The sequence below is a fragment of the Emydura macquarii genome, unplaced genomic scaffold, assembly GCF_026122565.2.
Source record: "Emydura macquarii macquarii isolate MOO-44397 ecotype Brisbane River unplaced genomic scaffold, CSIRO-AGI_Emac_v2 contig_2846, whole genome shotgun sequence".
Classification (NCBI taxonomy): domain Eukaryota; kingdom Metazoa; phylum Chordata; order Testudines; family Chelidae; genus Emydura; species Emydura macquarii.
This window is the reverse complement of record NW_027132983.1, coordinates 3377877-3404946: the sequence shown is the minus strand read 5'-3', so window position 1 is coordinate 3404946 and position 27070 is coordinate 3377877. Positions and strand designations below refer to the sequence as shown.

The 27070-nt window shown below is 42.2% G+C and overlaps 1 protein-coding gene across 4 annotated transcripts in view; it reads left to right on the top strand.

The window, feature by feature from the left end:
* PFKFB4 (6-phosphofructo-2-kinase/fructose-2,6-biphosphatase 4) overlaps positions 1-27070 on the top strand; it is a 93812-nt gene that overhangs the window by 5792 nt on the left and 60950 nt on the right. Inside the window, exon 1 of one of the 4 annotated variants that reach the window (XM_067568129.1) lies at positions 5637-5643. The exons of the other annotated variants lie outside the window; for them this stretch is intronic. Coding sequence (XP_067424230.1) covers positions 5637-5643 — 7 coding nt within the window. Of the gene's footprint in view, positions 1-5636; positions 5644-27070 lie in introns of those variants that run through there. 4 annotated transcript variants of the gene reach the window in all.

Genomic DNA, 27070 nt, shown 5'->3' with positions numbered 1-27070 from the left:
GATATATTTTAGATGGTTAGTCAGGATGGATAACTTCCATTAGATATTCTCTCATTATCTGCCCCCCTGCAGATTACATATAGTCTCTGAATGTGTAGCTCAAATCAGGTGTAAGACATGAGATGGAATGTTTGTGGTGATGTATTTTTAGTTGCTGAAGACAAGGTTCCATATTGTATATGCACTCCTCTTAGATACACATTCTCTATTGAGCTCAAATAACAGGAGGGTTTTAATAGGTTTGAAATATATTTCCATCAATTACCATTACCCAACATGATGATTGGATTTAAGGCTGTCTCATTCTACCTCTTAAATTCTCTCTTACGCTCAAACTTCCCTGAAGACTTTGTTGATGTGGTTAGTGGTTAGAGTAAAACAAGCTAAGTTCATGGGAGTCCCAATTTATGTCTCTTTCCTTGAAGTCAGAGAATTTAATGGCATTTTTCTTCTGGATTGTTTAACATAAATAAATAAAAGTAGAAGAGCTTTTGCAATTTTTCCATCATTAGTGTGAAACTAGTCTTCCCAAGACAATGGAGGAGTTTTTCAGGGGTTCATGACCTTTCTCAATTAAAAGTTCCAACTGGCCTGTAGGAGCAACCCCGTGAGAACTAGGCTGGTGAAAAATACAGCAATGCACCTCAGTGTCTGAGTGAAATATTCTTGTCTGTACTTGCAGTTACCCTGACCCACATCTATGCCCATTTGTCACTGGAGAGCAGTCTGTTGATATAGCTGAGGAACACTTCTCTTGTATTGGAGAAGGAAATTTTTAAATAATCTCCTAAAAACCCTCCATGTTTCATTGAAGGGGACCAGTTTGTTGAAAAGCACAAAGTTGACACCAACACTGTGAACTCAGTGTGTGCGCACGTGGTTGTGTAATGTGTATATATAAACAAACGGGGGCAGATCTTAAGTTTTATTAATTGTCATAGGCCCATTAACTTTAAGTCTGTGGGCCAATGACAATTTACACACACTGGTGCACATCCTCACTTGGTGTGTGTGTATAATTTACATAAGCAGCATTCTTGGGTATTCAGAATCACTGTGGCTGAGATTGGTTAATGGATACTTAACCCTCTTAGGCTGGGGTTTTCAAAGGAGCCTGTGTAGTGTGATTGCAGTGTTTTGTACCAATTTTTTGTGTGTATGTATATGAGCAACCATTTTCCATTCTGCTTGAATAACATACCATAAAAATAACTTGTGTAATTATAACATTAGTGGTTCATATACTATTTTCAGAATGTCATCTACTTCATTTCTTTGTCACCTGAGCCGTAATAGTCTACTAGTCTGTCTTGCCTTGAGATGGTGTATTATAATTTAGAAGATTGCAGTCCCTTCCATATTCCATAGAGGCATGCCAGGTTATGATCTCCGTAACAGCAGAAGTAAAATGAAAACTTGGTTCCTAGAACTAAATCTTGTATTCAAACAAAAATGTCTTCAGTAATAATAGTGAGAAAAATGCTGGAATATTATTAGCAGTAAAATCCTTTATCTAAATGTTTTTGGTTTTAGGGTTATTTTTAATGCAAGTATCTCATTGGGTAAATGTTTACATTTGTCACAGCTCTCTTTCCTCATATTATTGCTCTTGATTAGTCTATTTGTGCTTGTTAAATTAGATTATTTTGGATGTTGTAATTTTATTATCCTTCCTCATTAAACTTCTATGTTTTGTTCTTGCAGATTCTCAGAAAGCCCATAAACTATCTAGCCATGCTTGCAAAATGCAAGAAGATGAAAAATCTACCCTAAAGGCCATGGGAACAAGGTTCTCTATCAGATCATGGCGTCTCAGCAATTGTCTGTCCTGTAATACTTGTTTCTTGTGAATCACATGTTAATATAATATACGTTAGCATTACAATTCTCTAAATTCAGATAAATTTAACTTCAGAAATTACTCATTTTAGAAAGGGATTCTGTAGTAATGGTTGGCTGACTGCTGTGTTTTTTAATATTAAGGTTTTTTATTCTTATGTGAATAGATACCTTATTTTTCTTTTAACTTTTTTTTAAAAAGATGTCCAAAGAAGCCCACTGGAGTCACATTCTCTGTGACTTCCCTTTCTTGAGTTACATATTATTAAAATAACAAAAAAAACAGACTACAGAAAGTCAGCCTTGAAAACAGAAGCCATCTTTCTGTCTCAGCTTCTTGTGCGGCACATATGATATTTGCTCCACATCAAGGATAGCCTACAGGTATGCACCTAAGATTTTGGAATTGATCATAACCTATCCCAGTGATCAGATCCTTTCACACTTCCTTACTTCCATTCCCCCTGGGTTCACTCCTTTCCTAAACTTCTTGCTGTTCTCTGCCTCCTTCCCCATACAATACCAATATATTGTGGTACACCCTTACCCTCAAATACCCTTCCTTTGACACCACCTGCCTCGCCATCTGCCTCCTCCCCTTTATTGATTATAGTTGTGTACCTCAATTTCTCCTCCTGCAAATCTGTCTTGGATCCCTTCCAGTCTGGTTTCCATCATCTCTAAGGAAGTCTGCTTTTGCTGAAACTGCTCTCACTAAAGCATTTGCTCCATCCTTATCCTTGCCCTCTCTGTAGTGCATTTGGCATTGTCAGTTATCCTCTCCTCCTTGATATTCTGTCATTGGGCTTTCATGATACATTCATCCCTTTCCTCCTCTCCTGTCTCACTGTTTGACTTTGTCCCCCTTCTATTCTCTCTTTACATCTGATCTCAAGGCTATCAAATCTATTCACATGGCTTCAACTCCCATTCTATGTTAATGACTCCCAGATTTGCTCTCCATCCTGGCCTGTCTCCTTCCGTTCAGTCCTGTCTTGGTCTGTCTCTTCAGCTTCTTTTCTTGCATGTCCCATTATCAGTTTTAACTTAATATGTTTAAAACCAAACTCCTTAGTTTCCTTCCTAAATCCTCCCTACTCTGCTTCCTTCTCTCGCTGTTGAAAACATCACACTGGCACTCGGGCCTCTGATCTGGGGGTTATTTTTCACTATCCCCTCTAGCTTGCTCCACACATCTAGGCCCTATCCGAGTCCTGCATCATCATCTTCCTCTTCATGTTTCTTCTTTTGCATCCACCAGCATCTTCTCTTTCTCTCAGGCCTATGCATGTTCTGGCTTGATTACTGCAGCATCCTTTCAGACCTCCTTAAAGCCATGTTATCCTTTTTAGTCCATACAAAATGCTTCAGCAAAAATCCTCTTCCTTACTTGTTGTTTTGGTCATGTCTCTCCCCTTCGGAATCCCTCCACTTGCTCCTCATCGACTGTTGGATCATGTTCCAACTTCTTGTCAACTTTAAAGCTTTATATAACTCTGTCCCTTCCTCCTGATCTGAGCTTGTCCTGTATGCATCATTCTCTGCTCCTTCAGTATGTCCACTCTTGATTGCCTTAATCACTTCCATGCTTTTTTCAGTGCTGCCCCATTTGTAAAATATGGTATCCCAAGGCTCTATCCTCTGCATATTGAAGTCATTCTTGAAGATTCACTTCTGCCGTGCTGACTACAGAAAATCTAGACATACATATTAAATAAAAAGAAGCAACATACTTTACTTCCAGTCGTCCCCCTCCCATCCCCGCAACTCAATTTGCTTGCCTGTACCTAGATTGTCATCTCCTTGGAGCACTTCTTGGTCTGGAAAATATCAAATCCATAACATACCACCATCATAAATAATCAGAATTCTAACTTGGAAAGCAATGCGAAATTCATTTTCAAATTGGGTTTATGTTAAATGTTACATTTGGAAGTTATAGTCCGCAGTTTGACACAACTCCAAGCAGCACATGTTGAAATGTTTTCTGCATAAACAACTTTTCTGGTTTAAAATAATCTCACTGAAGCCTGGTGCAGGCCTTAGACAGTTAGAGAGATGTTTGTGATGTCGCAGAAGAGGTATAATTGAACAGAGATTAAAGAGAATCATTTCTAGGAATCAGTACCAAGTCAAGGGAACGATGTGACATTTTGATTAAGAAACTATAATGATATAAAATCAACATAGCACATATTAAAACTGATGAGTCTTAACTGTAAATGGGGAATCATTAAGAGTGTGTATTTTTAATGGGGTCCTGTAGGGATTGGTTGTTAGCCCTATGCTGTTTAACCTTTTTATTAATGATCTGGAAGAAAACATAAAATCATCACCAATAAAGTTTGCCAATGACAAAAAGATTGGGGGACTGAAAAATAATGAAGAGCAGAGCGACCTGGATCACTTTAAGCTGGGCACAAGCAAAACAGTAACCATTTTAATATGGATAAATGGAAAGTCATACATCTAGAAACATAGAATTTTGGCCATACTTACTGAATGGGGGACTTTATCCTGGAAAGCAATGGCTCTGAAAAAGATCTGGGGGTCATGGTGGACAGTCAGCTGAACATGAACTCCCAGTGCGACACTTTAATGCAGTCCTTGCATGTATAAATTGGCATCTCGAGTAGGAGCAGGGGTTATTTAACCTCTGTATTTGGCACTGGTGTGGCTGCTGCTGGAATACTATGTCCAGTTATGGTGTGCACAATTCAAGAAGGATTTTGATAAATTGGAGAGGGTTAAGAGAAGAGCCACAACAATGATTAAAGCATTGGAAAATGTGCCTTATAGTGACAGATTCAAAAAGTTCAATCTGTTTAGTTTAACAAAGGAAGTTAATGGGTAACTTGATTACAGTCCATAAGTGTCTGTATGGGGAACAAAGAATTGATAATAAAGGGCCTTTAAGGGTATGTATACACAGCAAAGAAAAAAGGCTGTCCCCTGCCAGCTGAGTCGGGCTCACTGGGCTCGGGCTATGGGGCTGTTTCATGGCTGCGTAGACTTCTGGACTCTGTACAAGTGCATCCTCTAAGGCATGTATTGACAATCCCAATCAGTGATAGACTCAGTGCTTCTTCACCAGTAAGGAGGGACAGAAATCCAAATAACAGGTTGTAGAATGAAGTGCTGCCAGTCTACAGTATCTCAGTGAATGATGCTTGCCAAGAGGCAAATGGAGAAAACATCAAAAACACTGTGATTCTTGCTGTTACAACTTTGAGGGAGTGACTCTTTAACAGGAGTTTTCAGAGATTTTGATCACCTAAAAATTATTAACAGAGATTATAGATATGTACAAATGATTTACATTAAATAGTTATAAATATAGGCCCCATCTTGCAAATACTTCCTATCTGGCCTATATAGTGGCTAGCATTTGCAGTATGGGACTCAATGAAATGGAAACTGTCCAACTGAACAGTAGCAGCAGGAAAACTGAGCTGTCCTCTTGATGTAAATGGACATGGATTCTTTTTCTATAAAAGCATTTGATGAGAAAATAGAGTCTTGTGTTGGCCTTATGTGCCTGGTGTAAATATTTGTTGAATTTGTTTTTCAAATGGGCAGTTTCACATTCCTTTTTACAAGCCCGTATTGTAAAATCTTAAGTGTTTTTGGGAAAAAAAATCATTAATCAAAATAAAAACTGAGTGTAATTGAAAATATAACTTTTTTTTTTTTTTGCAGAGGTACAAAGTATACAAATGTTAAGTGTACTGCTTGTCATAAGATGTCATGACCTCATCCGACAACATAAGTAGAGTGCTGGAAACAACAGACGCATCATGCAAGGTTCTGTATAGAACATACAATGGAATTTGGCTCTAGGATTGTTCACATATGTGGATCAGATCTTTGACTGCCATTTTCTGTTGGTGCTGACGTTTGTCCCTTGTTCATACTAATCTATGTTACATTCAGCATTGGATTTTCAAAGGAGCCTAAGGGAATTACATGCCCAGTCCCATTCAGTTTCAATAGGAGGTAGGCACTCAATTCCCTTAGGCTACTTTTGAAAATTGTTTTCAATTGTTAGGAACAGATTGGAAGTAATTGCTTAGATTTTTGTTAACAAAGATAAGAAATCATTTCCCAATTTTTGCCTTTGGGTTTGCAGGTGAAGTATGTTAGGTTGTGGAAACATTGATTAGGGCTAAAAATTGCCTGCCATGATGCTAATATGGTTAGTAGAAGGTGTTTTGTATCTTTGAAATAATTTGTCTCCTATTTGCATGTGTCTTAGTTTGAGAACTCACTAATTTATGGATCTGAATGCTAATGATCTTTCAGTGAGAATTATCAAAGGGACTGGAGAGGATTCTAACTCATATCCAGTTGTTTTTACAGTAGAATTCTGTTATGTTAAATCCAAGGACAGAACTTAAAGTTGAAATTGCAGAGTTCAGTCCACTTATAATGGAAGAAGTTAGAGGGGATGCATAGACAGAATCTGATTGATAAAACATTTAATTATGAGTTGTAGTGAATGAACTGTGAGCTAGTTCTACAGTTTCTCTTTCTTTGTATATCTTGTTGCTTCTGGACAAACTAGGAGAAATCCTATTCAAAAGTCTGGGAGTGTAGGGAAGTGAATTGCAGTTACTTCACTGCCTTCCACAAAAGCTGCTGATCTTAGCTTATCAGCTGGCTGACCTCTGACTGAAAGATGAAAATAGAAAATAGCCTCCCACCTTCACTTCTTTGTAAAAGTCAATGAAATGCAGAAGAAATAGATGCTTAATATAGAAGAACAGGGAGGGTACATCAAGTGGACAGAGATCCAGATTTTTTTGTTGGCGTGAGGGGGGAAAAAGTTGAACCCTATCAAAATATTTCTTTCAAGACCAGGCAAGAATCTTAGCCCTGCAGCAGACCTCGGAGTGAAAAATCAAAATGCTGCTCATGCTAGATCTTTCTACCAGTGGGTCAGATGGGAATTGAAAACATCTTCTATATAAACAAAGTTCCTCAGCTAGAATAAGTCCCAGCATTTATTTACGTTTTGTTCCAGAAAAGTAAATGAATTTTCTCCTGGTCAGCAGAAAATCCAGTCAGATGGAGTTTGTGAGCTCTGATTTGATTTTTCTAAAAGTTCCATATGTGTTTCCACCATACTGAAGTGTTGTTTTATTTTATTTTTAGAAGTAATAACTGCTGTGTTTTGAGCATGTATGGAGACCTTGTCTTCACACCAGTCTGTAAAGCACCTAGATATCTGGGGTCTTGCCACAAAAAATACATCAGACATCTGTTCTACTGCAGACCTTCTACTTCATAGGTTGGTAATGTAGGCTGTCATGTCTTTGCAATTATTCTGCAGGGAAGGGCTCGTTATTTAATTAAATCTTCACATAGGTACTGAATATGTCAGTCAGTCAGTCTCTTCCCCCATACTCCCGAGCTGGGCTTATCTCTGAACTGGTCTGTGTACTACTAGTAGTATATATAGGTTTTGCCGTATGATGTGTGGGACTAAAAAGTGTGATGTAGCTAAAGCTGATTTCTCACCTTTGTCTTATTGTTCAGGAGGTAGGTACTGTATTATTTCCTTTTTCTTGATCCAAATGCATGTAATAAATCCTGATTGTCACTCAAATTACTGGTCACAGTTTGTTTTCTTTACAAAGGGTTGTTTTGGGAAGACCACGTGAAGGGAACTCTAAGACCACCTGATAACAATTTCCCCCTACTTTTTCATGTAGTAATAGATGAATTTTCCACTTTAATTGAAAAAATTACTAGGTTGCCAAAAATAAATTTGGCTGTGTTTGTACTTGCACTAAACTACACCTATGTCATTACATGATGTAATAATTAAGACTGGGGAATGAATGTCTTAACTATAGATGATAGTGTCTGTAGGTTTTTTTTGGTTTTTTTTCCCACTTGAAGCTATTATTTTGGCGACCAAGAGATTAATTTTGCCTCTTGTACAAGTAAGCCTCTTTCCATATGTTTGTTTTGGTCTCATTCATGTGTGAGGTTTCCACGTTGGGGGTGGAAAAAGCTGCAGTGCTACAAAATCTTAAATCTGGGCCCTATAGTACAAGCTGCTGTATGGTTTCAAACCCCATGGAAGTCAGTGAGAGATGAAAGAATTCAACAATTCTTAATTTCTCCCTAAATTGTGTATTTATTATTTTGCTGATCTTGAACTGAATTCTCAACTTAAATTAAATTCCTTTAATTTATTTTAGTAGCTCTGGTTTGAGAATTTGTTAACCTTAGGTTTCAAAGATATTTGTTTTTAGCATTTTTAAAATTAATATGATGTCAATCATTTTATGAAACTTTCTTTTATTTATATTAGAGCAGTGCCTAGGGGCCAACTGACAATGTGGTGCTGTTGTATGTTAGGCACTTCACAAACGGGGTTTAGTCAGGAGGGGATTAGCTATATTTTCTGACTCCATTATAATAATACTCTGCTCTCGTGTAGTTCCTTTCATACAAGGATCTCAAAACATTTTGTGAATTAAGCCTTCTTTGAGTGATGGTCCCTATGTGTATTTCACACACGGGTACGCTTGCGCACTGTGCGCCTGAGGTTGGAATATTTTTACAAGCAGTGTCCATTGACCTGCACATGCCCCAGAGCTCTCCTCATGCTCTGAACTGAGGGCATAAAGGGTGGTGTGGCTGGCATCTCTCCAGTCCCTTTTTGTTGCTGCATGGCCTGAGTTGGAATTGTTGGTGTCCTGAGCTCCTTTCTACTGCATCACTTTTGTAAATAGTATATAGTTAGTTTTTTTATTAGTAGTTTTCATAGTGTAGTCTAGCATACTATAGTTAGTGTTTTCCACTACTGTTATTCCTCACCTAGTAACACCCCGACACCCCCCCCCCACGAGAAGTCTGGCATTATGCCCAGGATGCTTGGGTTCAAAAGCTTTTTCATGCCCTCGCTCCTCTTCTGTAAGCAATGAACGTCAACGTTGCCTCTACTGCCTCGGTGAGGCTCGCTTCTCTGCCAAGTGCAGCATCTGTTGCTCCCCTTACCCACTGAACTTGTGAGGGTTGGGAACTGATACTTAAAGTATCTCTCTATACATCAGTCTCTGCAAGCAGGCAGTGTCTTTCCCAGCACTAGTTTGGGAACAGAGGCTAAAAATGGTAAGCTTAAGGAGAAGGCTTCACATAACAGTAGAGGCACTCTCATAGACATAGGGACAAGTCATCTTTATCTAAAACTTCCCCGAAGAGAGAAGATCCCTCATCAACCCTGTCAAAGTCAGGAGAGCCTGCACACACGGGCGCTAAGGACTTATGCCCAAGAAAATCTTCTCATAAGGATGAGGCAGCATGTGCATCTGACAGTTCTGACATTGGCTTTGATGGTGAAGACTCAGGATAAACAACTCCTTGTGCGACCCTCTAATTTTAGAGCTGATGTGATACTGATGGCAACACAGCCCCAGAAGCAGCAGATTTCCATGGTGACCAAGGAAGGTCCATCTCTTATGGTCCTGCCAATGTACTCTCCTCATACTCCTCAGTGGTCTGAGACCAATGTCTCCCTGGAGGATATTTTTGTTCTTCCCTGTCTGCACTTGCCCCTTCTATCACAATGGTCTCTATTTCATTATTACGCCAAAAAAGAGACCGTCCCAAGGATGCAGTGTCATTCTTTCGTCCCACTTGCCAATCTCAAGGTGCAGCCATCAACACTGTCTGTTCTGCTGGTATTATAAGATTTGGCTTTCTTTCTGGATGAGTCAGAGGCCCCACAGAAGTCTCTGCAGCACCAGGGTGGAGGTGGCACAGGACAGAAGACTAGAAGATCAGGCTTCTGGCCTCCAACCAGACACGATAGCCAGGAGACAAACAGTACCCTATACCATGTGGTCCTCCTCTACCAATTGATCCATCCCACTGGCAATATTAGGTACTGGGGGAGCCCAACCCTAGATACCCTGGATCAGTGCATGAACCCTATATGCCATTGCCTGGCCATCCACAACTCGTCCTGTTGGAGTATTTTGAAGAGGAAGGTTGGTCGATCTAAAGGTTCTGACGGTTCCGGGAGAAATTTCTTCCTCAACACCAGAAGAAACAGTTACTCTTTGTTCTCTGTCTCTGCCGATGACTTTAAACAATATCAAGAACTCATGCGCAGGCTGGTGACAGAGCTTCAGATTCAGTTTGAGGAAGTCCAGGAGCCTCAGTACAGATTACTGGACATTTTTCAGCTTTCTGGTCCCAGTTAAGTACCCCTACCCATAGAGGCCATGCTGGACCCAATGAAGAAAATTTGACACACTCCTGCTGCTTGTTCTCCCATCCCTGAAAGGGCTGAGAAGTGTTGGTTTGTTCCGTCCAAGGGGGTTGAGGTTTTGTTCTCTCACCCACCAACTAACTCCTTGGTGGTTCAGGTGGCTGTAGAGCAATCTAAGCAACAACACCCGAACTCTGCTCCCTCTAATAAGGTACTCAAGCAGCTCAACCACTTGTGGAGAAAGGTCTTCTCTTCCATCTCCCTCCAGTTCAGGATCTTGAACTATTAGGCATTTTTGGCCAAATTTGATTTGACCAATTATGCTAAGTTTATCAATTGTCCTTTTTTTAAAAAAAAAAATTCTCCCTGAAGAGGCTAGAACCTTCTTTCAGGCCTTAGTGGATGAGGATAGATGGATGGCCAAAACTTCCTCCAGGCTGTAGTGGATGCAGCAGATACTGCATTCAGGGGGATGGCTATAGCTGTTTTTATGAGACTCATGGTTGCAATTTTCAGGTTTCCCTAGAGAGGTGCAGAATGCCAATGTCCTCAGGAGCCACCACGTAAGACACAGAGGGTTTATAAACCCAGGAATCCATCCTCTGCAACATCTACCACCATCTTGTACTCTGGCCCCACCAGACAGTTTCTTTGGATGGGATTTTTAAGACACGTGTCCCTTTATTGATGCTTCTTCATTCCTCTCCTCAGATATTTGAAGGACGCCTTTCCCAATTTGCCAAAAACTGGAAGACAATAATGGTAAACTGTAGAGGCATTGGCCCACACCACTCTTTATGCCCTCAGTTTGGAGTACAATGAGAGCTATGGCACACATGTGGGACAACAGACACGGCTTGTAAAAAAAAACGCTCCTTCTTCTCCTCCCCCTCTTCCCCCCCCCCCCCCCCAAAAAAAAAAAAAAAAATCCTAGAAAAACACCACCCTATTCTGGACTCAGGCGTGTGGTTCACATACCCCCATGTGGAAAATAGATAGGAACTACACATCTTCAAGAACCTCCAGTTAACAGGTAAGTAACCTCTATTTCTTCTTCATGACGGCATCTTATATTTGCGACAGGCTGAATGAAAAGTAAGGAGTAAACAGAACATACATGCTGAAAAATCAAATATGAAATAATTTGTAAATTTAAAAAATTTAAAGTGATAAAACCTCTAAGAATTTGTTTAAAATACTGTACATTTTTTTCCAGTGTTTCTTTAACTGTATCTTGGCTACCACACATAAGCAAAACCAAACTTAGTGAATTGTGCAGAGTTGTTATATCAAACTTACCTTAACAGAATGGAATATTAATAAGAACATTTTCCAGGTCATGGGATTCAACACTGTGGTTGTTTTAATCTGCCCAGAAAAGATGATGGAAACATCATGGTGACTCTGAGATTTCCTTCCATCCCACCCCACTCCTTCTTCCTCAAATATTCTGAATGTTTTTAAACATCAGGCCTTCTGATTTGCATCACAATTTCCAAACAACCAAATTCACTTGCAAGTGAAACCAACAGTGCTGTCTCATAATTCCAAGGAGGACAAAGAATGTTTTTTAAATGTTTCACAACACACCCACAGACAGCCCAGAGATTGTGTAATTTAGTACGTGCTGTTGCTGTAGTAACGTCATTGGTTGCTACCAGAGCAAGGCATAGGCATGACAGTCCTCAATAGATTTACCATCTTGGAAATGGAAAGTGTCTTCAATTACACCTCTGAACCCTTTAAAGAAATTGGGTAACTTCTGTAAATGCTGTATCATTTCTCTTTACGGTATGTTGGTAGTTCTCTGTATGCATATTGCCAAAGACAGATGTGAGCACACTTCCCCCCATATTTTAGTTTGAACTCCCAATTCTGTACAAAGTTATTGTTACAGGATTTAAACACTTATGTTTTCAGAAATCCTACACAATGGAATCCTTTTAATCAACTTGTGTGTTGGTCTATCCTTACCCTATAATTGGCAGGTTTAAAACATTAACCTTCATAAACTATTACAAATATCAGGCCAGACACTCAACTAGAGAAAAAGGAAATCAGCTGATGATCTGGACCATTGCTTCCTCATAGTGTATGAAACTACTACAATGTTGTGCAGGTTTTTTTGGGGGTGGTGTTGGCTGCTTGGATTGCAAAATAGCTGTTGTTCTAACAATATTTAAACTTCAAAGGAAGAGGATGTGAGCTAAAGTGGACCAGCATAAATCTGTGAAATATCTTAGGCCACTGTAAACATTAAAACTAGGTTATTTTTAAGAGAGTGCATCACTAGCTAATTGGTGTACCTCCCCCCTCCCAATATTTTGTTGTCCTATTTTGGTATAGGTGGTGTTTCATACAACTCTCTGAACCTGATTAACCAGAGTGCTGATTAACTGACTTCATATATATATATTTTTTTAAAAGGGGGTGGGGGTGGGGGAAGAGGGATTTAAAGCTTCACTTAAGATCAAGCTTCTAATAATGGGTTTGGGTTTATGTAAGGATAACAAAGGAGGAGATTGTGATAGTATAGCAATGAGTGACTGTTCAGCTCTTTAGCAAATGAAAATACTCTGTGCTGTATTGTACTTGAACAACTTGGCTGTGCTTGGGATTCTCATATAGTATCTAGGCTGTTGTGAGATTACTCTTCCCTGATAAGATGTATCCCAGTCATAGCATTATAAATTATTTAATATTTTATAGATTGTATGCTCTTGAGAGATGCATATGCTCCAAATGGGCATTTTCAGTCTATATTGGCATAATTTTCTTCTGTAAAAACACTAAGCAAATCTTCAAAATGGTAGATGCAGTGACTGTTCCACTTTCCTATTACCATTAGCTCAGATCATCACTATGTAATTTATTATCTCCACCTGACTGAGGGAATCAACTCAGTCATTCACAGATGCTCGTCTAAGGGCTACACATGCATGGCTTATAACTCATTGTTTGAGCAGGATGTGTTGCGATGTTTCAGTGAGTGATTCTGGGAAACAACATAAATGCAAATTCATTGTGTATTTACTTTCTTTCCCATAAAAGAGGTGTTGGGATGAGGTAACTGGATGACTAAACCCTGTCAACTCTTTTACTTCATCAGATGTCTTGAAATGAGTTTTATTAGTACAGATGTAAATTAATTTCTCACTTGATGTACTTGCTAGCAGCGTTCTACTTTGGTCTGTTCTCCGTCTGCACTATCTTGCCTTCAAATCATCTGAAAATGGAGGTGATTTAGTTGTGCTGAGCAGTAATATTTTAACACAGGTTGGGAAATCTCTCCTTACATTGTGCATTTGCCCAGCTTTGTTTATGTGTAGCATCTAGACTGCTACTTTATTTATGATTTGTTTAGCACTGAACAGAATTCTTTTTTTAATGGTTGCTCATTCTTAAATAATTTGTCTTGCTGATTCATCTCTGCATAGTCTGAGCTAGGAAACCCAGCTATAAAGTGTACATTTGTAAAATGAAACAATGTTTTTAAAACCATATATTATGAGTTATGAAAAGCATAAGGACATTTGTGCTGCAAATACATAGAGGTTTCATTCTCTCTAGATAGAAGACATAATAAAGAACTACTGGTAGCAATTCTGCACTCACTTGCAGTTCAAAACTTATTTAGTTTGCAGAAGAGAAGAGTGAGGGGGGATTTGATAGCAGCCTTCAACTACTTGAAGGAGGGTTCCAAAGAGGAAGGAGTCTAGACTGCTCTCAGTGGTGGCAGACGACAGAACAAGGAGCAATGGGCTCAAGTTGCGGTGGGGGGGTCTAGGTTGGATATTAGGAAAATCTTTTTCACTAGGAGGGTGGTGAAGCACTGGAATGGGTTACCTAGGGATGTGGTGGAATCTCCATCCTTATGTGTTTTTAATGCCTGGCTTGACAAAGCCCTGGCTTGGATTGTTTAGTTGGGATTGGCTCTGCTTTGAGCAGGGTTGGACTGGATGACCTCCTGAGGTCCCTTCCGACACTAATCTTCTATGATTCTATGAAAACAGAATATTATATTATAGACCTGATTGTGAGAGGTGCTCAGGATTCTCAGTTCTCATGGACTTCAGTTTAAATAAGGGCGTGATCCAAGACTCCCGTTGACTTCAGTTGGCTTTGAACAGACCCTGAGTTTGAAGGAGCTACCAGGGGAAAGGTCATAAGAGGATCTTGCTGAACTGCTGCCTTCTCCTGGAGTTAGCAGTGATATTATAGCCATGTTGGTAGTTCTGGATCCTTAGTGTTGGGCGCTTTGTTTTACAGTTTTCTCACTTCTGGTGGAGAAACTTTTAGGTGGGAGTTGGACTAAATAAGTGGAGAAATAGAAGGAAGGCATTTCAGATGGTGGGATGCAAATTAGGGCAGCAGGGTTATTGGGAAGAAGGGAAATATTTATATAATCAAAATGATTGCAGAAATAGAAAACTTAGAAATGGAACTAACAATACAAGGCCCAGACTTCAACTGTTGCTGATACGTTGCATCTGTTTCTCTCATTCTCTCCTTTTTGAAGCTCTTGAGGGCAGAGAACCTATTTCATTCTCTCATTGTGAAGCTCTGTAAGATAATGAATAAAGTGACCTTTATTTTTTATATAACATCTGCAAGATGGCATTTCCTTAAGTACAGAGTACTTTGTCATTGGGCAAGGGTGTGGGTTCAGCACTAATCCACGGGGAAGAGAGTTACCTGTTGAGTCACCAATATCACTTCCTTCCTTCAGTTCCTGGGATTTACCTGGACTTTCCCTCTAAACACCACTCTGTCTCTTTACCTTTATGAAATATGGCAACATACCAAGGTATAGTGTAGCTGCATGTTTATTACTAAAGACATTTCCAGTTGGATTCTCCCTTTGTGTTCAGTATTTTCAGCATCAGCACTTCTCTCCGTGGTTGTCTCCTTAGTTATCTTGGTTACCTTCCTTGTGCCTTGATGGAATGTTGTTGTTCAGGTCACAGTTCTCGATCAGCATCTGCTTCTACATCTGTGTTTGTGAGGTGCCCTTTGGTGATGCATCAGCCATATGCATCTCTTAAACGTGGAAGATAGGAACATAATCTGTACTTCACCTTTCCAACAAACATAGGCAAGACTGTTTCTTCCATGACTGAACCTTATCTGAAGATGCTAGTAGCGGGAGCATGTTTTTCCTCTGTTCCTGCTTGACCTACGTTGGACATTGTGGATATCTAGGGATTGAGTTTTAAAGTTAAACGCGGAGGGATGGGTAACCTGCTTTGTCATGTTTGTTTTGTGTGTGGTGTTTTTTTTGTTACCTTGTCATTCCATCCCCAAATCCAAATCTTGAAATTTAGTGTGGTTTTCTCCAGACAAACGTTGGAAAAAAAAAAAACCATCTTTGCCACATTATCAATCACAATATGGTCAGTCAGAAGGCTGGTGACTTATATTTTTATGCTGACTGTTGGCCAGCTAGCACAAGCCAGCTGGCCATCTGAGGATCTGCCACAGCTTTGAGGAGCTGCTTGAGGTTTGTTTTACAAGTGAGGAGCCATCAGATGCTTCCTTTGCTCCCTTGGCATTATACACAAATAATGTGGCTTAAAAATAGTGTAGAATGATCTTCAGCTAAATAATGTTAGACCATGATGATGCTTGTAAATTTCTTTGAATAAAAAAAAATAGTATCTTTAATGCTATGTATGAATGATGTATTTTCATTTAACTCAGCTCACATCCTTTTAAAAAAAACTCCTGCATTATTTTACTTGTTTGAAGAGGCTCTTTTAGAATTTGGTTTTAAATTATATTTATAAAAATATCATAATTTTATAATATAAAATATTATCCTGGTGTGCAATGTATTCATTTTAAAGGTTCTGAAACTTGGACTCTTTTCCAGTTGAAATCTATGGAAATAAGTGCATTTCAGGAAGGGATTATTTAAACTAACTGATGATATCCTGGTTAAAAAGTAAAGAGCAAGTTTGTCGGCTAGTTGCTTTGGGAAGCAATGAGAATTTGAGATTGTATTTTCACTTGGCGTGTGTGTGTGTGTGTATTTGTTTGAGGACTGCAAGATTTAAAGACATCAGCCATTCTGACCTCATTATCAAATTTGGCTAGGGTATGGTTGTTATTGCCAGGATTCATTCATTATTTGTGATAGAGCAGAAAATGAATTGCTTCAGCAGAATATCCAGAGGGGTAGCCGTGTTAGTCTGTATATAGCAAAAACGACGAGAGTCCTGTAGCACTTTAAAGACTAACAAATTTAATTTCTGCAGACATAAGCTTTCGTGGGCTGTAACCCACTTCGTCAGATGTAAGGAATAGAAATCAAATAGGGGGTGTATATATATACATCTAAGGGTAAAGGAACAACATTGGGGAAGCAAAGTCCATTCAGGTAGAGTAGTTGAGGCCTAATCATAACCATTGATTAGGAGGTGGGAATGTGTGAGCAGTGACACTACTCTACCTGAATGGACTTTGCTTCCCCATTGTTGTTCCTTTACCCTTAGATATATATATATACACCCCCTATTTGATTTCTATTCCTTACATCTGACGAAGTGGGTTACAGCCCACGAAAGCTTATGTCTGCAGAAATTAAATTTGTTAGTCTTTAAAGTGCTACAGGACTCTCGTTGTTTCAGCAAAATAGAATTGCTCAGGTTAAACGTAATGAATAAACCTGATAAATTAGTATTTAACATTTTGAGAGATTGGCATGTTCAGCCTCTCTCAGGTGTGTGTGTGTGTGTGTGTGTGTGTGTGTGTGTGTGTGTGTGGAACAGTGATCATCTAGTTTTGTCAGTAAATTGAAGCAGAATATGGTAAACTTTTTTTATTACATGAGCTTACCACTGCATTGGAATATTTTAGTAAATCGAGTGGGATTTATAGGTTGTCTGTGGCAGTGTTTCTCAACCTTGTTAATATCAGGGATGGCTTGTTGCCTTCCTAAATTGTGTTAGGGAGATCTCAGGGACCAGCACCAGTCCACAGATTGTATTTTGAGAAACACTGGTCTATGGGACTCAGATGGGTAAAGTCCAGAGGGACTAATTTGTCTCTTCCCCCCTCCCCCCAGGAAACAAGATTTGTATAATTCCATGTCTGTACTTGAAATTTAGTGTATTAAACACACAATACTGTATGAACTAGATAGGCATGGGAGACTTGGGAGAAGTTCCAATATCTATGGCTGCTATATTTTAATGTTAACTTTTTGTGAAGGTTTAAAAGAACTGAACTTGCATCTCTTCGGTCACAAAGCTGCAAACAGTTACACACAAGAAACTTCACACTTGTTTGTGAGTAGTTCAATGGGATCCTCACATATGTAAAATGAGTCACATACAACTATCTGCAGCGTTGGGACCTAAAGTACATAAAATGCGTTCTCTCTCTCTCCTTTCCTCCCCCCCAATCATTGCCCAGGTTTGGTTTGTGTCCAGTTTTTTGTCCTAAGTGAAACTAATTGTAAGTGACTTGTGAAGTGAAAACATGAAAGGAAGTAAAGATACAACCAGTAGGAATTACATAGTTAAAATCTTTCTGTAGAAAGATAATCAGGTCAATTAGAATTCTGCTGATGAGACTGTCTTTTGTAGAGTGTTAGCATGTTTATTAGTGTGGTGGTGTTTTTATGTAATGTTGAATTACATGTCTTTGATTCTGAATCTCTCTCAAAGTGTTTATGCAGCATCCACATGATACTGGTTTGTATGCTTATGAAACACTTTTCTTGTTAGACTTTTTTAACTGTTGTGCATAGACCATCAGAATATATGCTAATCTAATCTAATTACACAATTCAGGTTTTTGTTCTGATTCTCAATTGGCAACATATTAACAACCTTCAAAATGCTTCTTGGAATATAGCATTTGGTTTGGAGCCTTAAAGTATGTGCATTATACAGCTATATTGTGTTTTATATTTAAAGAAATAGTCCAGTCTTATATGTAGAACATCGAGAGACTGAATTTCTTTTCCCTGCAGGATAGTGGTTTTCTTTAAAAAACAACAACAACAACAACCCCCCCCCCACCACACACACACACACACACACACACACACACCAGAGTGCTAATGTGACATAGCTTGGTTTGTGGGTTCTGCTCCTCATGCACTCTTGTGAAATTAAAAAAGTAGCAGAAGTGCCATCTGCTGGGCAATGTTCTTCCCAAATCATTTTATTGTAATGTAATTTTTCCTGCTTTCAGAATTTAAGTAACTGCTCACACCGCAGTGCAAGCTGACTAGTAAAAAAAATTTTAATAGCTGGATAGTTTAACATTTGCCTTCCAAGAATAAAAGTTAATCTTTTTTTTTGTTTGGTGTATGTGTTGTGGAGGATGAGTGTAGATGTAATCTATTTAGCAATGTGTCACCATCACATGTAGGTTGCATTTTAGCTTTTATTCTCTTTGTCATTCTTAAGATATTTACTTACCTTATACACACACTCTCTGTGTGCATGTGTGTAATTTAAACAAAACCCCCAAAACTTAATTCGAGCAATCTTGTCACTTTCCCTGTTTGTTAGGTACTATTGTCTGATCATATAACTATGGTCTTATAACTTTTAAACTTGCCTCTAGAAGGTGAAGTTCAAGATCCCAGTCCTGCAACCACTTAAACCTGAGCATAATTTTAAGCATGTGTACTACGGATCTCCTTAGTTAAGCACTCCTGTAAGTGTTCACAAGACTTGGGAAGTGGATTAGAGGGGGGAGAAAAAATCAAGCTTTCATAAAATGAAATAGACTTTGCCCTATGTTTGAGTGAGAGTGGAAGTTTTAAGATTCTATGTGTTGTTTCAATTTAAATAGAACAAAGAAAACAAAAAAAACTTACAATGGTAAGGGAGGGGGTAGGAAGAGAGTAGCAAAACCCCAGTGTTCTGGACGTTGATACCACTCAGTACAAGACAAAAGTTATAACTAACTCTCACAGGAATAAGCCATTTATAGTAATGTCACCATTTCAGTATGCAGTGGCATTGACATGGCTTTAGTACTATGACTTTCCCCACAGCTTTTAAAAAATGTTTACAGCTTGCAACACTCTCAATATATTTCTTAAGACAGAACAGAGAACTGCATTTCAACATGAGAGATGTGCCATGGTAACAAAATGACTTGCATTAGTTGAGTGCCTGTCATGCCATTACTAAATTGGAGTTCTTTTGTAAAGAGTTGTTAATGTAGCTTTTCTATTACTGAGGTGGTTATTGTTTGCAAATATAAAGTCAGATCACCACATGCCATACTAATGCTACAAATGAGTTCTTAAACCCAGCAAAACCTTGTTATAATTCCTCATTGTAATAGAATCCTCAGATGATGCTAATGTTGAGAATTATAATGATTTCTGGTGTATTTCCTTTAAAGCCTCAGCTACGGGAACCATGTTGTCATGCAAGTATTTTAGCTTTCACTTGGAAAAAAAATAAGTGTCTAGGCTCTCATGATTGCAGAGAAAAGCTTGAAAAAGTGAATGATAAAGAATTAAAAACCTGAAGGCAACAAAAAGTAATAAATTATGGTGTTTTAAAAAGTCATGGTTTTAAGCCAATATCATAACTTCGCGGGGAGGGAGGGAAGAAGGGTGGAGGAACAGGAGGCACTGACTGCTGATTTTTGAGTTCTTGGGATTGACTTTGCTGGTCCTGAGTCTCTATTCAGGGAAGTTAGTGGGGTTTTTGCTTCTTTACTACTTTTTTGTATGTTTAATCATGGCTTTCCTTTTCCCTAATTCTCTGCAGCTTCATTTGAGTATCTAGTATTGCATGATTTGTACTGGATGTGGTATTCGATGTGAGGGAGCTAGCAGGAGGGTGGTGAAAGAAACAGTACAGTGATAGTTATTATAATGTAATTATTTCCTGACCCTCTTCCAGATTTAGTTAGGTCGTATGGACATAGCCTAAGTTACAGTAGAGCAAGCTTTTATTGTATTATTATATAATGTGCATTCAGACAGAGAAGTGGAAGATAAAATACACAGGAGTGGGGAGATAAGATAGATATATAATGCCTGGAGTTCCTGTGAGCCATAGAAACCAAGTACTTCCATTTTTATTTTGTGAAGTAGAACTTTGAATAGAAAACATAACTTCTTGTTGTGTCAGGAGGTTCTTTAGATTTGTAGGCATGTACATGCATCATCACTCTCTCCTTCAATATCGATGTACAAGAATCTTGCCAAGGACCTAAATTCTTGTACCTTCAATGCCTAAACTCGCAAGAATGGAGCAGATCAGCAGAATGGAGATGATGATGTGAGTACATGCCTGGGTCATGTGCGTGCTGTACACGTCCATAATTCAAGAATACATTAAGTAGCCAGGGAATGTTACTATTACTTCTCAATGGAGCTAAAATTTCACAGATTCCAAGGCCAGAAGGGACAACTGTGATCATCTAGTCTGACTTCCTGTAAAACACACAGCATTTAACTTCCCCAAAATAATTCCTAGAACATATATTTTAGAAAAAACATCGAATTTTGATTTAAAAAATGCCGGTGATGGAAAATCCATCACAACCTTTGGTAAATTGTTCCAATGGTTAATTACCCTGACTGTTAAAAATGTATTTCCAGGCTGAATTTGTCTAGCTTCAACTTCCACAAATTGGATTACACCGTTCTCTGCTAGACTGAAGGGCCCTCTATTATCAATTTTTTGTTCCCCATGTAAATACTTATAGACTCTGATCAAGTCACCCCTTAACCTTCTCTTTGTTGAGCTAAATAGACTGAGCTCTTTGAGTCCGTCACAATAAAATTCATGGAAGCCTGCAACCTGTCCCTGACTTCTACTAACAATACCCTGGGGCAGAGGGGACAAACAGTACTGCTGGGGCTTGCAGCCGCTCCAGCCCCGCTGCTGCTCCTGCAGCGGGCTGACCCAACCTGGCTGCTGCTCTGGCGGGCTGGGTGGCTGGCCGCCGATCAGCTGTTCAGGGGCCCCCTGGGTAGCTTCCTCTGATCAGCTGTTTGTGACCTTGGGCAGCAGCCCCAGGGCTGACAGCTGCTCTAACCCTGCCCCAAAAGAAGTCAGAGGTCCCACAAAGTCACAGAATTCATGATTTCTGTGACAGAATCATATCCTTAGTGATGATTTTATGTTTTCTCCCAGATAATTAATAAAAATCTTCAACAGTATAGGGCTAACTACCGATCCCCGCAGGACCCCCTAAAAACACACCTTCTTCGAATGCCTGCTCATGTCAATTCCATTGTAGGTGTGTGCACGCCTCCGTGCATGGTTACCTTTAGCAGTACCCATAGGGCCAGCTCTGGCACCCTCAGGAGCCCCACGCACATGCCGCGGTATATGAGGCGCTGCTGGCCCTATGCCCCTTAGTTCTTTCTTTCCGCTTGTGATGTTTGCTGGAACTACTGTGGCTTGCATCACAAGTGTTGTTCAGAACCCTTTAGATCCTGTTAATTACTTGTTGTTTGTTCTATAGTTAGGTAAGAGATTTGCTTGAAAGTCTTACTAATGGAGGAGGCACTTAGACCAGCCTCTGAGCCGGCACGTTCTGCCTCGGTGCCGAGTATGGCATCAGCGCAGAGCGCACAGTTGCATCCAAACCTCTTCGCCTCTGTTTGAAGAAGAAGCAATGGAAGCAACGCACTGAGCGAGGTTGCTCCCCCATACCATCAAAGAAGTCAGGGACGAGCACGGGGCCACACAGGAGACAGGCAGGAGAGGGTTGATCACATAACGGCTCGCCCCCTAAGACAAGGTCCCTGCCTAGAGAGCCACCCTCGATTCCGGGGAGTGGGAGGGCATCTGTGCACATGTTCACACCAGAGGCTTTTCAGGCTGCAAGGGCCCTGATGGGCTTGCCCACACAGTCTCTGCCTCAGCCTCGGCCTCCAGAGCTGGCAAGAGAGAGAATGCTGGCATCCAAGGAGAAGCCTGTGTTGGGGCCCCCTGGTTGGCTGAGGTGATCCCCGGAGACATGGAGAATGTCTCCGAGAACCCAGTCACCGCGGGTGGAGACATTGTCATGGCATCGGTCTCCAGCAACCATGACTGAGGGCATCTGCTTGAAGTTCCCTGTACTGGTGGAGCAGGGAAGAAGGCCATCTTCTCGGCACCGGTTGCAATCCCCGGCACGGAGGGAAGCTCGACCCAGGATCAGTGCCAGTCTAAGTTGCCGTCGCATGGATGCTCCCTAGAAAGGGGACGACACAGCTCCCACTCCCCAACGCCCAACCCAGTCCCTGGAGATAGAGCTGGCACCGAGGGGCAAGCAGCACCGCAAGTCGTTGGTGCCCAGGCGCCCCTCTCGGCATTCCAGCTCGTTGTCGGTGCATGATTCCCCGGCTCCTCGGCACCGCTATTGGAACCGGCACTGGAGTTTGTTTTCCTCACAGATGCCAAAAAGATGTTCACCGGAGCAGGGGGTACCCAGATGTTGGGTCATCACTCCTCATCCCCATGCTCGTGGCACCAGTTGGCAGGACCCTTGAAAGCAGCCTCTCCTTGGTCGTCAGACAGTGAGTTGGTGTCCTCCCAAGAGGATGGGCTCCACTCTAGATGCCATCGTTTGCAGATGGCACCCAAGTATCACCCTGTCCCGGCACCTCAGGGATGGCCTCAGGGGCAGTGGCCAACTCAGTGGCCATATTGAGGTCCCTGGGCTTTCCCAGCAGAACTTTGAACTGCTTTCATATCTGTCCTCTGACGTGCAGTCGGCACCACCAGCTCCGGAGAAGGGCCAGGACTCTGCCATGGATGATGACTCTGACCCTCAGGAGGGTTACCTCAGTGGGGGCCCCTCGACAGCAGGAGGGGATGCCACCACCCTCCGTGCTCCTTCAGTCCTCCTCATCCTCCCCAGATGAGGCGGTCACTAAAGGGTCATCGGCGCCCTTGGATGACTTCAGGGCCCATCAAGAACTTCTCAAGAGGGTGGCCTCCAATCTGGACCTGGAGGCGGAGGAGTTAAAAGAGGCTTCTGATAGCTTTTTCAATGTGCTGGCAGCGGCGGCTCCAGCTTCGGTGGCCCTCCCAGTGCATGAAGGGGTCTTGAAAATAGTAAAGGCCCTATGGAAGACCCCCTCCTCAGTGGCTCCAACCTCTAAGGGGGCCAAAAAGAAATATTATGTTCTGGCTAAGGGGTTTGAGTACCTATTCACCCACCCTGCTCCTGGTACCCTTGTGGTAGATGCTGCCAACCTCTGGGATAGGCCCAGGAATAAGGACAAAAAGAAATTGGACTTGTTTGGGAGGAAAATTTATTCGACGGCAAGCCTGCAGTTTTGCATTGCCAATCAGCAGGCTTTCCTGGGCAGGTATAATTTCAACCTCTGAGACTTCCTCAAGCGTTTTGCAGATGCTTTGCCCCAGGACCTGGTGCTGGACTTTAATACCATCTTAGAGGAGGGTATTATGGTTACCAGAGCAGTGCTGCAGATGTCTTCAGATGCAGCAGATTCGGTGGGCAGAGCCATGGCCTTGGCCATCTGTATGCATAGGTGCTCATGGCTGCAATCCTCGTGGTTGTTCCAGGAGATCCAACAGTCCATCCAGGACCTTCCCTTCGAAGAGTTGGCCTTATTAGACAGATGCAAAGTTGCATGATCTGAAAGACTCAAGGGCCACGTTCCGCTCCTTGGTTCTTTAAACGCTCCAGGCCTCAAGGCTCCAGTTCCATCCTCAAGAAGCCAGCAACAACAGAGATGCCAGCTGCAGCGGTTTGCACCCTATAGGCAAAATGACAGAAATAGGGGGTCTAGGAGACATTGACCAATGCCAGGGTCCTCCTCAGCCCCCCAGCAAGGGTTGTCAAGGCGATCCAACAACCAAAAACGGTCCTTTTTGAAGGTACGCCTGAGGATGGCATTCCAGCCTGTTCCCTGGATCCTTCCCGTCTCTTCCTAAACCGCCTAGCTCCCTTCCTGTCCAAATGGGCCAAGGTCACATCAGACTGCTGGGTCCTTGGCATAATTTCGGTGGGCTACGCCCTCCAGTTTACCTCCATTCCTCCCAATAACTCTTCCTCCCCATCCCTCTTCAGGGATTCCTCTCACAAGCAACTCCTCACCCAAGAGGTAGAGACCCTTCTCAGTCTGGGGGCTGTGGAAGAGGAAACCCAAAGGACATGAGAAGAAATGAGTTTTACTCAAGGTACTTCCTCATTCCCAAAGCAAAAGAGGGCCTCAGGCCTATACTAGACCTGCGTGATCTCAACAAATATCTCAAGAGACTGATATTTCTCATGGTCTCCCTCGCCTCCATCATTCCCTCCCTGGATCCAGGAGACTGGTATGCCACCCTCGATCTAAAGGACACATACTTCCACATTTCTATTTTGCCCAGCCATATACATTTCTTCCGCTTCGTGTTGGCTGGCTCCCATTACCAGTTTGTGGCATTGCCCTTTGGCCTTTCCTCAGCCCCAAAGGTGTTTACAAAATGTATGACTGTAGTGGTGGTGCACCTGAGGCCCAAAGGGGTCCAAATTTTCTCCTACCTGGGCAATTGGTTAATCAGGGGCAGGTCCTGGGCCCAAGTCCAGAGCAGTGCAAGTCTGGCATGTCACCTGCCGCTGGCTGGGCCTACTGATAAATGAGCAGAAGTCCCATTAACTCCGGTGTAGCTAATAGAGGTCATTGGGGTGGTCCTGGACTCTTTGCAAGCTGAGGCTTTTCTTCCCCAGCCTCGTTTTGAGGTGATGTCCGCCATCATCGCTTGCCTGCACCTCTGCCCGACTACAACAGCCAGGCACTGTCGGCATCTGTTAGGCCACATGGCAGCCTGCACATACGTGGTGAGGCTTGCACGGCTGAAATTCAGACTACTTCAATCGTGGCTCACCTTGGTTTATGCCCCAAGCAGACATTCCCTGGACTGGGTGGTCATGGTTCCCCCCCTAAGTCCTGGCTGCACTAGACTGGTGGCAGAGCCCCTGGGCATTGTTGAGGAGTGTACCGTTTGAAAAGCTAGTTCCCTTGGTCACTCTGGTATTGGATGCCTCGGACTCAGGATGGGGGGCCCATGTCAGCGCCAACCTTGGCATGCAAGGGTTCTGGTCGAGGGAGGAGACACACATGCGCATCAATGTGAGGGAGTTACGGGCTATACGCCTAGTTTGTGGAGTGTTCCTCTGCCTCATTACGGGCAAGATAGTGCATGTACTGACAGAAAATACAGTGGCCATGTATTACATCAGCAGACAAGGGGGAACCCATTCCTCAGCCCTCTGCAAAGAAGCAATTTGTCTGTGGGACTTGGCGGTGAGGCATAATTTTCACATAATTGCCTCTTACCTACCTGGAGTGAGGAACGATGAGGCAGACCATCTCAGCAGGTTGTTCTTTCCCCCGCCATGACTGGTCGCTTCATCCAGATGTGGTCTCTATGATTTTCCAAAAGTGGGGCTCTCCCTAGGTGGACCTGTTTGCATCAGCATGAAACAGGAAATATCTGCACTTCTGCTCCCTCCGCGGTCTAGAGGCCGGGTTGCTTTCCGACGCCTTCCTTCTGCAATGGACGGGGAGCTTGATGTTTGCGTTTCTGCCCGTCCCTCTTCTTCACAAGGTACTGCTGAAAATCAAGAGGAACACGGTGGATATTATCTTGATTGCACCAGCCCGGCTGCGCCAGCACTGGTTCAGCATGCTGCTGGACCTATCAATCGCCCCCCCCACTGGAACTACTGAGGTGGCACGATCTCCTGTCCCAGGACTACGGCTGTTTGCTACACCTGGACTCCTTATATCTCACAGCGTGGAGGCTCCATATCTGAGCGCGGACGAGTGAGTGTGTTCGGCATAGGTCCAGCAAATTCTACTTGGTAGCAGGAAGCCTTCCACACAGGTCGCGTATCGGGCAAAATGGAAGTGATTTACTTGTTTGGGCAGAGTCCGAGGGAATTTCACCTGGATTGTTATCGATACAGGCGATCCTGGAATACTTGTTGCATTTACAGCTTCAGGGCCTAGCCGTGGCCTCGCTGAGGGTACACCTAGCAGCTGTCTTGGCGTTCCACCAGCCTTTGGAGGGGAGATCAGTTTTCTCCCACCCTATGACAATTAGGTTCCTGAAAGGGGTGGAGAGGCTCTATCCACAGGTCCGTGACCGGTGCCTCCCTGAAATCTCAGCCTGGTTCTCTCGCGAATCACGGGGCCCCCTTTGAGCCATGGCTACATGCCCTTTACTGCTGCTGTCATGAAAGGTGGCTTTCCTGGTGGCCATTCCTCGGCAAGGAGGGTCTCCAAGATTAGGACGCTGACCTCGGAGCCTCCTTATGCTGTGTTTTATAAAGATAAGGTTTAGTTACGGCCACACCCAGCCTTCCTGCCTAAGGTGGTCTCCCAATCTCACTATAACCAAGATATTTTTCTCCCTGTGTTTTTTACCAAACTGCATGTTTCGGAGGAGGATAGGAGATGGCACATGCTAGATGTTAGATGGGCGTTAACTTTCTACATTGAGCGCACGAGACCGTTTTGGAGATCTACGCAACTCTTTGTCGCGGTGGCTGATCGGATGAAAGACTTACCTGTTTCCACCTAACACTACTCGTCGTGAATAACCTCCTGCATAACATTCAGCTATGAGAAGGCGAAAGTGCTCCTTCTGGGAATAATTACAGCCCACTCGACCAGAGCTCAAGCGTCATTGACAGCCTTCCTAGCAAGAGTGCCTATGCAAGACATCTGCAGGGCTGCCACTTGGTCGTCTCTACACAACTTCACATCCCACTACGCCATCGTCCAGCAGGCCCGGGAAGACGCAGGCTTCAGCAGAGCGTTGCTTCAGATAGCTCATCTGTAACTCTGGCCTACCTCCAAGGTATTGCTTGTGAGTCACCTACAATGAAATGGACATGAGGAAACACTCAAAGAAGAAAAGGCGGTTAATTACCTTGTAACTGTTGTTCTTCGAGATGTGTTGCTCATGTCTATTCCATGACCCCCACCCCGTCCCTGCTGCCAGAGTTGGCAGCAAGAAGGAACTGAGGGGGCGTAGGGCTGGCAGCGCCTCACATGCTGTGGCA